Source organism: Pieris rapae, chromosome 15 (genome assembly GCF_905147795.1).
Source record: "Pieris rapae chromosome 15, ilPieRapa1.1, whole genome shotgun sequence".
Taxonomy (NCBI): Eukaryota; Metazoa; Arthropoda; class Insecta; order Lepidoptera; family Pieridae; genus Pieris; species Pieris rapae.
In genome coordinates this window covers 7,788,309-7,802,864 of record NC_059523.1, presented here as the reverse complement: position 1 = coordinate 7,802,864, position 14,556 = coordinate 7,788,309, and the positions used below count along the sequence as shown (strand labels likewise).

The 14,556-nt window shown below is 31.4% G+C and overlaps 1 protein-coding gene across 1 annotated transcript; it reads left to right on the top strand.

Moving 5' to 3' along the window:
* Positions 1–2,914: 2,914 nt before the first annotated feature.
* On the top strand, positions 2,915–7,410 carry LOC111000991 (facilitated trehalose transporter Tret1). Its single transcript, XM_022270633.2, has 7 exons — positions 2,915–3,051; positions 5,261–5,490; positions 5,664–5,987; positions 6,068–6,200; positions 6,388–6,611; positions 6,689–6,883; positions 6,952–7,410. Exons 1-7 carry the CDS (start codon positions 2,991–2,993, stop codon positions 7,192–7,194), a joined length of 1,410 nt encoding a protein of 469 aa, XP_022126325.2. The 5' UTR covers positions 2,915–2,990; the 3' UTR covers positions 7,195–7,410.
* Positions 7,411–14,556: the final 7,146 nt, after the last annotated feature.

The window sequence follows — 14,556 nt, the reverse complement described above, 5'->3', positions numbered from 1 at the left end:
TTTATCTTGTTATATGATTAATATCTATAGACTAGTATTGTCTTTTTTTAACATAACTTTTTTCTTTAAATGCTTTTTTTAAATCTATAGACTAGAAAATAAGAAAACAATCGGTCAGAACTTGTAACTCTTGTAACTTGTGTCTCCTCATCCGTATCGCCACAAAGACAGGCAGCACTTTGTTTAATCCTGTATCTGTAAAGGTACGACAAGAATCCACCGTGACCTGTCAACATCTGGGTAATCAATCCCGTTGGCTTCATTTGTTTAAGTATCGAAAATGCCGAAACAACATTTAAAGAATAACTTAGTTATTACCGCTTTTTCACCGGTTCGATATCTGTGATTCCATTTTTCTATCGTGTTACCAGGTCCAACTATTGAGATGAGGTTTATTATTGCGTCTTGTGAGTTTTGTATTCGTGACCAAAACGAACTATATCACAAAAGCAATTAACAAAACATGCGCGATTCACTACAATACCTAAGCTACTATTATTAAAGCAATTTTGTACGAGTAAAGGCTAAGTTTTGATTTTAATACAGACGTCAGACACCCAATCGGAGGAACTATATTTTAACATGTGCCAAAACCAAATATGCATCAATTTGTATAGGCGGTTTTAAGAAATGAATGATAAATACTGATTGTCTGCTAAAGCCAGAATTTGGTTTCTCTACACCATTTGAAACTCGCTTATTTGCGGTTGATTTGCGGCATTCCTAATTGAAAGATAAACTTCCGAAGCCAAATTGGGTACTTCAATTATGAGCTTCATTGTACTCTTTGGTTACTCGCAACTACCAAACTAACACAAATAATAGCTTAGAATGCAAAAAAATAACAATGTTATAGTAATATGGTCCTCTCGCTAGAATGTGCAAATACTATAATTCTGTGTGTTCTGATGTTGACATTTTTCCCAATAGTATTTATGAATTTAAAAATATTATTCACGGCGAAGACTTGCAAGCTAAATTACTAATTTTAATTAATTAATTTTTTTTGTCATTAAGTTTAATATGTGTATGTGTGGTTGATATTTAGTGAAACAGCACTGAAGATGATACTAAAATGCTGTGTACATATGTAATTAGATTTCAGGTTTTCAAATGTTGTTAATAGTGTGTATTAACTGTAGGTATCTTATCGATCTGTTTTATTTTTGTACCAAAATGTAAAAAATAAAATAAAATAATAATGTATTCATCTTAAAGGCATATCAATTATTATCATATTATGGACATATTATACGTGGATATACGATATATCTTATATCTTTAAACGAGCAATTCTTGTATATATATAATTAATTTACATATATAATTGGAATGTCGGAATCGGTTCCAACGATTTTCATGAAATTTAGTATACGGGGGTTTTCGGGGGCGATAAATCGATCTAGCTAGGACTATATGATAGAAAATAACAGAAAGGTGACATCTATCGGCGAATAATAATAGTATTTTTTTTAATTTCTAAACGACACAACATCAGTAAAGCTATTCCAGCATACATATTCTATATTATTCATATTTCATCTTTATTAGTATGTAATTCGTACTTAAATATAATTTCCTAAAAATACAATTTATTAAAAAAAAATACCGAGCACAGCTCGCTCATCCAGGGACTAATATATAATTGCACCCGTTTCACCTTAACGTTTCACCACCTATTGCTTAAGAAATTTCTTGCCGCAGGTATTTCCTAACCGTTACAACTTTGACGAAAAAAGAAAAAATCACCTTAGAGGCCGCAACGTACTTGCAATTCTTGTGGTATTATATATGTATATGAGCGGCGGTACGTTAGCTATTCTATCTGCTCGTACATCATGTAACATAAATAATCATGAAAATCTTATGATATTAAAATCCACGACAGTGGTAAATATACTTGCATTACATCTACATATTATGTTAATAAACTGAATTAAACTCACCGATTACACAACTTCTGGAAGTGTAATAAATTAGCATATAGATATATTTAATTAAGTTCTATTTAGAAATATACGTACTACAAATTGACATGTGTGAACAATCTTTAAAGAATTTAATCATTGCTACTAAAGTTCTCGCTAGTGTGTTTATTTAGTTTATGATAGGCTTTTCCATAATTAACATAATTTTTCCGGACAATCATTATTACACGTTTTAATTCTTTAAGCCTTGAATTCGTATTAGTCCAAGGGAAAGAAAACAATTGTTTACTTCACGCTATGAGTCGCAGCAGCAAACTAAACTTTGATAAAAACAACATTTAACACAACATATATTTATGCTTCCTGTCTCTTCTTTATCAAAAAAGTTTCTTTACATGACATATAAACCGTAGGAGAATTATAACAATAAACGATCTTATCATTGGGATGAAATGGTTAAGTAAATATATGTCTTACATTTATTATTTGAACTGTTGTGATGTCATTTAATTAATACTAACTGTAAATATATAGACTATTTCCAGAAACAAATACACGTGATGTTGAATTTGTAAAATGAAAAATAAAATGATCTATGGTCAGAATATTCTTGCTAAACAAGATGGCTAAAATCTAAAATGAATTGAAAATTAATAAAAAAAATATTTATAAAGACAATAATATTGAATCAATGATAACGAAATAACTTGTTAAACTTAGAGCTTAATTAAAACAATACCCTAGAGACTCTTATCTATATACATGGGATTTATATAAAAAAAAAAATGCATGGCAGATATTTGATAGTAAAATTTGCACAGTGACCCTAAAATATAACCTTTATTAAATTGACCACAACGCCTACGCTGTCAAAATAAATTATCAATTAACCAAATATAAACAAATAATATAAGCTACTGATATTCTATAAATAGTGCCCTGCTTCATGCCTGCTTCGTATAAATTGGTTTCTGTCGCGTGTTCATGTGTCATTTCTTTATATCGAGTTGTGTCGTACACATCAAAATAAATAAACAATTAATTTAAAATTCGCTGTGAAAGATGCAAAGCCAACTTGAAAACAGTGGTCACAGTTATATGCAATGGATCGTGGCCTCAATAGGTAAATAGTTCAAGAACAGTTGAAGCTTTCTTCAGATATTTTCAAAATTTGGGTCATTCAAAATTTTCCTCCAACTTCATGTGTGATATTAAGAGCAGTTTTGGCCTAGTGGCTCCAGCGTGCGACTCTCATACCTGAGGTCGTAGGTTCGATCCCCGGCTGTGCACCAATGTCCTTGTATGTGCGCATTTAATATTTACTCGAAAGGTGAAGGAAAACATCGTGAGGAAATCGACTTGTGTTAAACCCAAAAAGTCGACGATGTGTGTCAGGCACTGGAGGCTGATCACCTACTTGCCTATTAGATTTAAACATTGATCATGAAACAGATTAAAAAATCTGAGGCCAAGACTTAAAGAGGGTGTAGAGCCACAGATTTTTTTTCATGTGTATATCTAAGAAATGTTATATATACTATTCTTTAATGGTGATCATTATTAAAGGCTGATTAACAGTTTATTATAATGCTTAAGCAAATAACCTTAAAGGAAATTGGAACAATTAAAAGGAGTGGCGGATAGTTTATTGCCAGTTCTTCTCTTCCGTTCTACAAAATTGAGAACTGGCAGTAAGTGTAAAATTAGAAGCATTTAATAAATATATTTCTTTTTTTGACAATCGATTGTACTTAATGTATTACTTAAGCTCTTAAAAAGCAGTAGTGGGTACATACTCTTTAAAATTATTTATGAATATTTGGTATTTATTCTTGACTCCTACTTCTTTTGTCTTATACTGGCGAACTCCTAAATTCATAATATTCTTGACTTTGTACGAATTTATTCGTGCTTAAAATTTCATTAAATTGCAATTTTATAATACATATAAAATATACGAGTATAATATACTCAGATAAGAATTTATATTATTACTGTCAATTACATGAAATTAAATCATTACATATTATACTGTAGTAGGGAATTCAAGATCACATGAACAATTGACGAATTTATACCAAAAAAATACAATCACTAGTTAATGTTACACTTTATATTACATTGCAAGGCGCAAAGCTGCATAAATATAAATGTCACCTAAGATGGGTTCATCAACAAGGTGGTTCCCTTGCCTTGTCTGAAACGTCCAAATTTCGCATTCGAAAATGACGACAAAGCTGAGTGCTTAGCCGTCAATGTAGTGTACCAGTGACCAATCTCGACCGCAGCGACCCTGCACACATTGAACGAAAGACGAGCGCAAAATCGCACTGCCCCTCCCTCTCGAGCCACTCCCTCCTATGCCGATCGCTGAGGTCAAAATTGTAATCAAGAGTTCACTGCCTCGAAATTTACCAGGTACAGACCTTAAACGAGGTCCTCTGATGCCACTCGCCCCATCTGATATACTTACTAATGACCAATATTCAATTACCTTCTCGATAAATGCATCAGATGGTGAGGCCATTGTAATTGGTACCAATCAACCAGGCAAGCCTCGTTACAATCTAAACACTTACCGCCCTATCAGCCGTCTCTACACACTGAGCTTGTTGAAGCCTGTTTGTATCATACAAATCTCTCGGTTGGGATTATCATGAACAGTTACTATTGAGCCCAAGCAAACAAACAAAAATGTTCTACGAATACACACATTTATAGACACAGTTATGAAAATCATAAGACATGAGTAACAGTCAGACATGGACTACCATCACTGTTTATTGTATAAATATGACGGTAATTAGAAATATATTATATATATATATATATATATATAAAATATAATAAACAGTATAGTTGTGAGAAGTTGTGTCGAGGGGATAATTTTTTTCTAGAAAAAATCTTGAATAATAAAAAAAAATTAAATAACGGTTACAAAACACCCGAAAACTCTCACAAAACAAATAAAATGAATAATTTATTTATTTAGTACAAAAACATAAATTGTTTTTAATATTGCGAGCATACGGTTCGTAAATAATAAAGCAAGATATTGAAGTCAGTATCAAACTTCTACTGGCATGGACCTGGCTTCCGTTTACGATGCAATTTCCCTTGATATTCAAAGTGAATACTCAAGTACGCTAGAATACCTTGACGTAGAAACATTGTCATAACCTCTCTTAAGTCTACTTTAAAATTGTTTAACTAAATTCTTTATAAACATTTTAAAACGACCTTATAAATACAAAAATATTTGATTCTTGCTTAATAATAACCCAAAAGTATTTCTTGATATATAAAATATTAATGTTTCATGTTTGTCACAGCTAATTTAGCAACACTGGCTTATGGCATGGAAGTTGGCTGGATTTCCCCAATGACCAAGATCCTTCAGTCTGAATCATCGCCAATGGGATATACTCTATCAGATAATGTTATATCGTGGGTAGCAAGCGTTCTCTGTATAGCTGGAAGCCTGGGAGTACTAATTTTTTCATACTTGGCTGACAAAATTGGAAGGAAGTGGGCTATCAAAGCATTATTAGTTCCACAAACGGTAATATCTGATTTATCTGGTGAATCTTTAAGATTTTCTTACTTTTTCTCCATTGAATATTATTTCAATGGAGAAATAGTAGTACATATCACCAATGAAATAAATGCTGCAAATACAATAAATTTTATACTATGGTTATATTTGTAAAATCATAAATTTTATTATTCTTTCAGATTTCTTTGAGTTTGAGGTTATTTTCTCCAACTGTAACGGCTCTCGTAATTGCTAGAATACTGGCAGGAATCACAGGTGGAGGTTGCTTTATTGTGATCCCAATGTATGTCAAAGAAATTAGCCAAGAAAGTCTAACGGGTGTTTTGGTATCTCAGCAAGTTTTATTTCAAAACGTTGGTATTTTGATAATGTACACTGTTGGGATTTACTTGGATTATTACTCTACACTATGGATTATGTCAGTTTTGCCGGTGGTCACTTTGTTACTGCTGTTAAAAGCCCCTGAATCACCGGCATTCTTGGTGAAAGAACAGAAGATCCATGTAAGAATAATATAAACGTAACTTCAGTAGTTCTTTATAATATTTTAAGTAACTGTAAACGCAATTAATTCCCTTTACAGGAAGCCTACAAAGTTGTAGCACTCCTTCGAGGTTTAGATAGCAATGACAAGAGAGTAGAAAATGAAGTAGAAAGTATGCAAAGACAAGATGATGAATTTAAAACAATGCCACAATTGAATCTTCTAACTATATGTAAGGATTTTTTTAATTGTATTATCTATATCTATTTGCCTGGAAGAGATCGCTTGTTAGCGATAAGGCCGCCCGTTGCATCCCTTGTAATTTATATATTTTGTATTATTTGTATTTCTTTAGCAACGAAGTGTAAATAAATAAATAAATATATCTTTATCTGTATTTATTATTTGATTTTTTACAGTTAAGGACGATGCATGGCGTAACGCCGTAATAATAACATTAATTTTTTTCACAATACAATCATTTAACGGAGCGCTGGCCATAGTGACTTTTGGTGTAACAATTTTGCAGTCAACTGGTGTGGAGTTCAATATTGATCCAGAATTCCAAGCCCTCAGTTTTCCTATCATCATGATTATAGCTTCTCTCCTACTAACAGTAGTGGTTGAGAAGTTTGGTAGAAAGGTAATTAAAATATTATTACTATTGAAACTTTAAGAATCTACTTTTGTATTTTATCCACATCTACTTATTGCTTACAGATATTGTTAATAGGCGCATTCACATTATCAGCTGTTGCATTACTATCACTTGCAATACCATTGCTATTAAGACTCTATGGAGGATCTATACCGAACTGGCTACCTATTGTATCTCTTATGACAACCGTTGCCATGTTTTACGGTGGTATTACACCTTTAACATACATTGTTACCACAGAGATGTTTGTGTTCCAGGTAAGAGTTTCATTCATTTTGTTTCAACTGTCTTTTTATGGCCGATTATTAACTGTATTTATTTTCAGATACGTGCCAAATTAATGGGCTTAGTCTGTTCGTATTGCTGGATTACATTTTTCATCCCCCTCACAATTTACACGCCAATTACAAATATCTTTGGTGCATACACGAGTTTCTTTATTTTTGGATTTGTTAATATAATAGGCTTAGTATTTACGATATTATACATCCCAGAGACAAAAGGAAAAAGTGAGGAGGAGATCAGATCTGCGATAGTAGGCCGAAGAAGAAAAGATGATTCTATATGAAATTGAGTTAAACGTGATTTATGTGACCGCTATCCTATTAGGAATGTTAAGAAAATTCGGCTAACGATTCATTAGAACGATGTGGATAAGTGCCGTGGATATAAATGCAGTGTTGGTATTAAACGTTGAGATGGTCCATATATACACTTCAATAAAAATGAACTGAGTGAAATGACTGATTTGAATTTATTAAAAAAATAAAAAGTTTTTTCTGTGTGTTTCATTTTCTATTTCGTTAAATACAAAGTATAATTCGATAACCTTATACATGATGAAAACACATTGTTTTGTGAGAAAATAGTTCTATCTTATTAAATTAATTGTTTGTTTCATGAATTGAAAATTTTCCTTGTTTTATGTAAATCATTTAGAAACTTCTTGAATTTCTCCTCAGCTTTATAGCTTTGGCCATGTCGTAAACTTGTGAAGGCTTCGTTCAAGAAAGTTTTTGACTGAAATAATTTTTGTCACAAAATATTAGTAATAACTTATAAATAAAAATTACTTTATTTAACTGAAAGTTACTTGAGAACTAATTTGGCTAGTTAAATAAATAATTAAATGGTTTTTTTGCTGTTTGTTTGTTAACACCTCTCACTACCTTTTTTAATTATTCCATATTTATATACATATAGTACTTACAAAATTTATAAATTGCATGGGTTTTATACTGACAATAGTCAATTGATTTAAGAAATATAAAACTAAAGAGACAGAATGGTTTATTGTTTACCTAGTCTCAGAATATCAGAGAGTCTTGTATCAGTCGAGCCCCACATACCCCACCTACTTTTAAGGGTAGGGAAAATACATTTCCACATATAAAAAAAGTGCAAAAATTACAATAAGATTATAAATATATTGTTCGGTTTTCAGACCCCTGGAAAATAATCTTTTATATTTAGCGATGCTAATATCTCTTAGTTTATATTCACTGAATGGTGAAGCTTGATGGTTAACCAGGTCGTAGGGCACTTCAAAGTTAATCAAACGTAAAATAATTGCTCGCGTTGTCCTCTTTCGCACCCCTTAGTTTACTTTAATCATTCGCCTGTGATCTAATAAGCATTAATAAAGCAAATAAAATTTATACTATTTTTATGACACCTAAGAAATAATTTTACACAAAAAGACTTTTGATAGTGTACAAGTACAAATATATCGACATATTTAACTTTTTTTTGATTTTGATTTAATTTATCTTAAATATTTTTTTACTGAATTTAATTATTAAGAAATAAATTGTAAATAATTAAATTTAGTTTCTTCGGAACCTTAATATGTGTGTGTATTAAACTGAGATGGCTGTTTTGAATATAGTCAGGGATCACTCTTCTATGTCTAGTAATACGAAACAATTTTGTCTTAGAAATGCCTATTTTAACACAATATTTTCTGCACCATACAAGCATATGTATACATACAAATTTTAATGCAGGACCCAGACTTGACCTTGGTTTTAAAAACACGCTTTGACACAAACCTTACATAACAGGTTTGATTCGTTGTAATTGATAAACAAACAATTTGTTGATATTCTATTTGTAGAAATCTATATATATAAAAGAAAGTCGTGTTAGTTACACCACTTATAACTCAAGAACGAAAGAACAGATTTGAGTGAAAATTGGTATGGAGGTAGCTTAGAGCCAGGAGACGGACATAGGATACTTTTTATCCCGTTCGACAGCGTTCCCGTGGGACTTGACATGAAACGTCAGTCACTATAAAAAGTGGTATAACAAATAAGAATCAGACTTGGAATAATAAAACGCAAATGATAGCTATGTAATTGACGTATAATGACAGCTATGTAATGACGTATATATGACAATTTGATATTTGTAAGAAATCAATATTCAAAATATTTCTATTAAATAAATACGTTTAATTATTTTTACAATTTACAATTTAATTATAATGATAGTGCTATTGCCCATTCGTATAAACAGTGAAGAGAACTATAAAACTCGGTATTGTCGTATGTATACAGTTCATCCAAAGAATGATGAATGTTTCTATTTGTTGTTGTTGTCGAATGACGCATTTAATCGAGTATTGGAACGGGAACGTGAATATGATCACCAGGAATTAGATTTAGTAGTTCAAACGAATGTACCCCTGTTGAAATACCAACAAAAGGAAGTTTATGATACTTTAATGAAGGCAAACGATGATGAAAATGGTGGTTTATATTTCCTAGATGCCCTTGGTGGAACTGGCAAGACATTCCTCATGTCATTAGTTTTAGCAACTGTTCGGGCGAGATCCAACATAGCGGTTGCAGTTGCTTCTTCTGAAATAGCAGCCACATTGTTAGAAGGATGCCGTACGGCTCATTCAGAATTAAAATTACCGTTAAATCTTCAAACTATTGGAGAACCAACGTGTAATATTGCAAAACACTCAGCAATGGCCAAAGTTTTAGCGGCATCGAAAATCATCATCTGGGACGAATGCACAATGGCGCATAAACGTGCATTGGAAGCACTTAACCGAACATTAAAAGATTTACGCAATGAATCGAGATGTTTTGGAGGAGCAATGATTTTACTGTCTGGCGATTTCCGCCAAATACTGCCAGTAATTCCAAGATCTACGGCTGTCGACGAAAAACGCTTGCCTCAAATCGTCAAATCTATGGCGCTATGTGACGAAACTGCAGCTGACAACAAACATGAGAGTTACATTGCTTACTGATAAAAAAGAAGAAAAAGAATAAAGATGTAGATGACCTGAACTACATAATGGTATGCGTTTGGTGGTTAGAAAATTGAAGAACAATGTAATTTACGCTACGATAATGATAGGAAAATTCAAAGGTGAGGAAGTTCTTATTCCGAGGATCCCGATGATCCCAACCGATATGCCGTTTGAATTTAAAAGACTTCAATTTCCGATACGTCTTGCATTTGCCATGACCATCAACAAATCACAAGGCCAATCCTTAAAAGTTTGTGGTTTAAATCTAGAACATTCATGTTTTTCCCATGGTCAATTATACGTGGCATGTTCACGGGTCGGAAGACCATCAGCGTTGTTTGTTTTTGCGCCTGATAATAAAACAAAAAATGAAAAAATGTGTATCACAAGGTACTTAAGTGAAGAGCAACCTATGTACTAAAATACAGAAATAATAATGAATGATTAATGTAGGTATTTAATTTTTTTGTATTTTTTCCAATAAAAAAACCCAAACTGCTTATTTATTGCCATTAAGGCGGAACAAAGTTCGCCGGGTCAGCTAGTTACAAAATATTTTAAATGTTATAAAATATTTTGTAATTTCTGACTTAATTCTCAACTCGTGAAATTTTATCAACATTTTTGACATTATTCTCAATTACTCGGAAAACAATCATAATATTAATTTAATAAATTATATACTTGAAGAAAAAAGCGTACCAATTCTTAAAAGGCTGGCAACGCAAATCCTTCTGGCGTTGAGAGTGTCCATGGGCATTTAACACTTAACATCAGGTGTGCCTTTGCCCCCTGTTCTATGAAAAAAACGTTATCATTCCTATCGAAGTTGTCAAATTCAAGGTTACATACTTTGTATTAATAAATTTATAAGATATTATTTTATTACTACTCCTTTTATATTTTATTTAACAGTTTGGACATAATTTTTTTTATGGGGCAACGAACAGAAGATTTAGCTGATAATATTTTGAGAGAATTTCAGGTAGGCCAATTTTTAGATATAAGTCATACCGCCGAAAATGGTCAAACACACAAGTCAACAATACCACTTAAATTCACCATTAATGAAGCAAAAAATAGATTCTTTTAAACACTGTATGTTAAATACGTGTTTAGTAAGTAATGTGTTTGTAAAAATCAGTCCAGTTTGTTAGTTTGTAACGAATATACCCATAACCGATTCAAATATCTTCCAAAGTTTTACAAAGGATTACATTATTTTTAGCACTAAAGAATATGTTTGTTCCAATATATTAAAAAATATAAAAACCATGGGCTGCTAATGAGTATTAAAATTTAACAGAGTATTTGTATTATTATTGTTATTACCTTAAATGTTGCCTTTAATGTTCTATCGAACAACATGAACTTCATATTCAATATCATTAATCAATTTTCAAGTAGTTATATGTGAACTCGGTTCAGGTACGTGTATTACTAACTGCAAACTAACAGTCTATAGGCAACTTTATCGAAGGTACTATCGACAAATTAATTTTAGTTTCCAAGCAGAACAGTTGGCAACATCGTAGTTTAATAATGCAGGTATCATCTAGTCTAGTAACTGTTTATAATGAAGACTTAAGTGATTTTCTAAGCCAATAGGCATAATGAACGCGGACGCGAGAAGCGATGTGAATAGTTTTAAGGACAGAAAACCAGTGGCGGAAGCTTTTAAGTTCTCGCCCTTGATATATTATTGACGATCATAAGATCATATTTTATTACCAATTTTTAGAGAAACAGGCAATTGAAACAGACCCAAGTTTTAAAAAATTTGTTTATTTTTAAAGTAGTATTTCTATGAAACTGATTAATCTATTTATATTCTATTTTATTTATGAATTAAGGACGATACGTAACATTTTTTGCGCTTCAATTTATAACATAAATGAATGAATCGCAAACTGTAAGCGAAAAAGTCTAAGATGGACCATTTCGAGTATTTTTTTAAAATTCAATTATTTAAATGTTTTTATGGAGTGAAACGTTACAATATTGTAAAAAATAAATCTCAATATTAATCAATGAATCATTATTATCTCAAATTATATAATAACATCCAATAGACGTTCTTTATTCTCCTTAACATTATTACGACTGCTTATCGCCATGCTTATATCGTGGTTACATACTTAAACATTAATTTAAAAAATCTAGTTTTGGAATCGAAATAATAGATTAAATGTAGATTGTAATAATCACAATATTTTTAAATAGAAATAGTTTATTGTAGTATATACATTAGTGTTGTAATAGTTAACTACAATATAATAAAATCGAATCGGCAAGTAGGTGATCAGCCTCCTATGCCTGACGCACAGCGTCGAGTTTTTGGATCTAAGGCAGGCCTCACCGTTACTGCGAATGTTACATGCGCACATAGAAAAAAAACATATGTGCAATTCACACATGGTAGAAGTGAAACCTTCAAAAACATTTTTTTTATTATTAATCATATATAAATTAATCATTTTCCATTATCTAAATGTGTGTGTTCTTTTAAAACAGTATATTTTAATGATAAATTTTAATTTATAAGTTTAATATAAATTTTTAATTTGGGAAAAACTAAAACATCGAAAGTTTGAAATTCGATCAAATGAAAAAGCGGCAGTAAAGAGAGGCTGTATAATGCCTGCTATCTCATTTTCTCCCACGTTAAATCATATGATGAATTGATGTTTCTGTCTCTCTTTACCGCTGCATCCGGTTTGAAATCACGACGATTCGAAAGAAGTTTATCTATCTCATTTTCTCCCACGTTAAATCATATGAATTAATGTTTCTGTCTCTTTTTACTGTCGCTTTTTCGTTGCATCCGGTTTGAAATCACAACGATTCTAAAGAAGTTTCACTTCAAAAAGTCTATTGTTGCACAGCCGAGGATCGAACATACGATTTTAGGAATTGAAGTCAACACTGCTGGCCTGTAGATCTGTAGACCATTAGTTATCCAGTTTCCAAGTTCCCTAATTTGTGTTTTTTGCAATAAATAATATATTTTTTTTAATTTATGAGCCCCGTTTAAGAAGAAATAGTTAGCATGCTTTCACTTTTACTTTACACAGATGTGGAAATAAATTTAAAGAATATATTATCCAACAAAAAAATATAAAAATCGTCACAAAACGACGTATATTTATCTTATAAAGAAATTCAAATGAGTATCATTGTACGCGACGGAAATAAACCCAGCCTTTATGAAACAGTAACATGATACAGAATTTTTCCTTTCCTGTTTACTTCTTATTCTAATGTGTGATTCAAAAATGAATATAATATGTAAAAATGGAGATGTAAAACCTTCTGCGCAAGTTAGTCAAATGCTAGAACTTTGTTTTGAATTGATATTTAAATTGATGTATATGTCGTAGCCAACTGGCTTAATAAGCCGTTTAATTAACAGTCTTGACTCTTAACTAAACCGCCGTTTAACTAGCGGCCTGAAAGATATTCAGTCGTAACATTTGTTAGCGTTAACAACATTAAATAAACTGGCCCGATACGCTTAGGCCATTCGTACGATTCAATGACCGCATGACAGAAATAAAAGATATGAAACACACGACATAAGAAATATTTCTTTACAAATTGAATTTCTAGAATCAGTCACAACTAAATTTACATTATTATTGTCACTAGACTCGTCCATTGTACTGTCTGTTTTTTATTTAAATTTGGAAAACACCATCAAAATTGTTGTTAGCTGACGCCATATTGGCAGTTTGAAGAGTTTCGTTTCGAGTTTGAGAGTGGCAGAAAGTGGAATTAAATTTAAATTAACAGTCAATAGGCTAGTCAAGTAATAAAACATCATCGATCCATGTCATTTGCCTATCTGTTAGATCATCTGGCTAAATACCTTTTAGGCCGTTAGTTAAGAGGCTAGGCTATTAATATAACGGATTATTAAGCTAGTTAGCTTCGACATATATTTTTTTATTTAACATGTGATTATTATCATAATTAAACATTTTGACCTAATCTTACCCTCTTCATAAATAAAACAAGTCTGATTGCACCGGTTAATTAACTAACGAAAGTACTCTGACAAAACTGAATTACTTACTTAGACAAAAGTGAATGTTAAAGTAACGGAATAGAATAGAATAGAATATTTATTTGCAAGAACATGATACAATAATGTTTTGGTGATACAATCTAATGTTCGCATATTCTTATTCACATACAATGGCGTGCAAATTTGTCTTAAATTGAATTTAACATAGATATTATATATTATGAGTCATAACATAGTCAATCCTTGTAATATTTTATCACTAATAAATACAATTAAACCCAAATATATTATAATATAAACAAATATGAGGTCATAAAATTTTCTGACGGCCTCAATCAGATAGTATTTTTACATAGTCATAATTATTAATACATAGGCATACTTAATTACTTATAATAACACTTTGAATTAAACAAATTTTAATTACCGCGGTCGTCATGTCAAATTGATATAACTATTCGTAGTCAAAAGAGAAAATAATTAACATTCATTCAATAATTTTAATTACAAACCGTCATAAACGTGCTTTCATTTTCATTTTTCATCGGTATGACGCGAATTTTTGTAACGAGCTACCGCGTCCCAAGCAAAATATTCTATTAAAATTGTATAAACCAGTGAAGCAAAAATAA

What these genes read in the sequence shown, in the direction of transcription:
- LOC111000991 (XM_022270633.2), top strand. Translation starts at nt 2,991, where the DNA reads ATGCAAAGCCAACTTGAAAACAGTGGTCACAGTTATATGCAATGGATC. An exon ending in CATTATTAGTTCCACAAACG is followed by an intron (nt 5,491 to 5,663) that starts GTAATATCTGAT and finishes TTATTCTTTCAG; the next exon opens with ATTTCTTTGAGTTTGAGGTT. An exon ending in TGAAAGAACAGAAGATCCAT is followed by an intron (nt 5,988 to 6,067) that starts GTAAGAATAATA and finishes TTCCCTTTACAG; the next exon opens with GAAGCCTACAAAGTTGTAGC.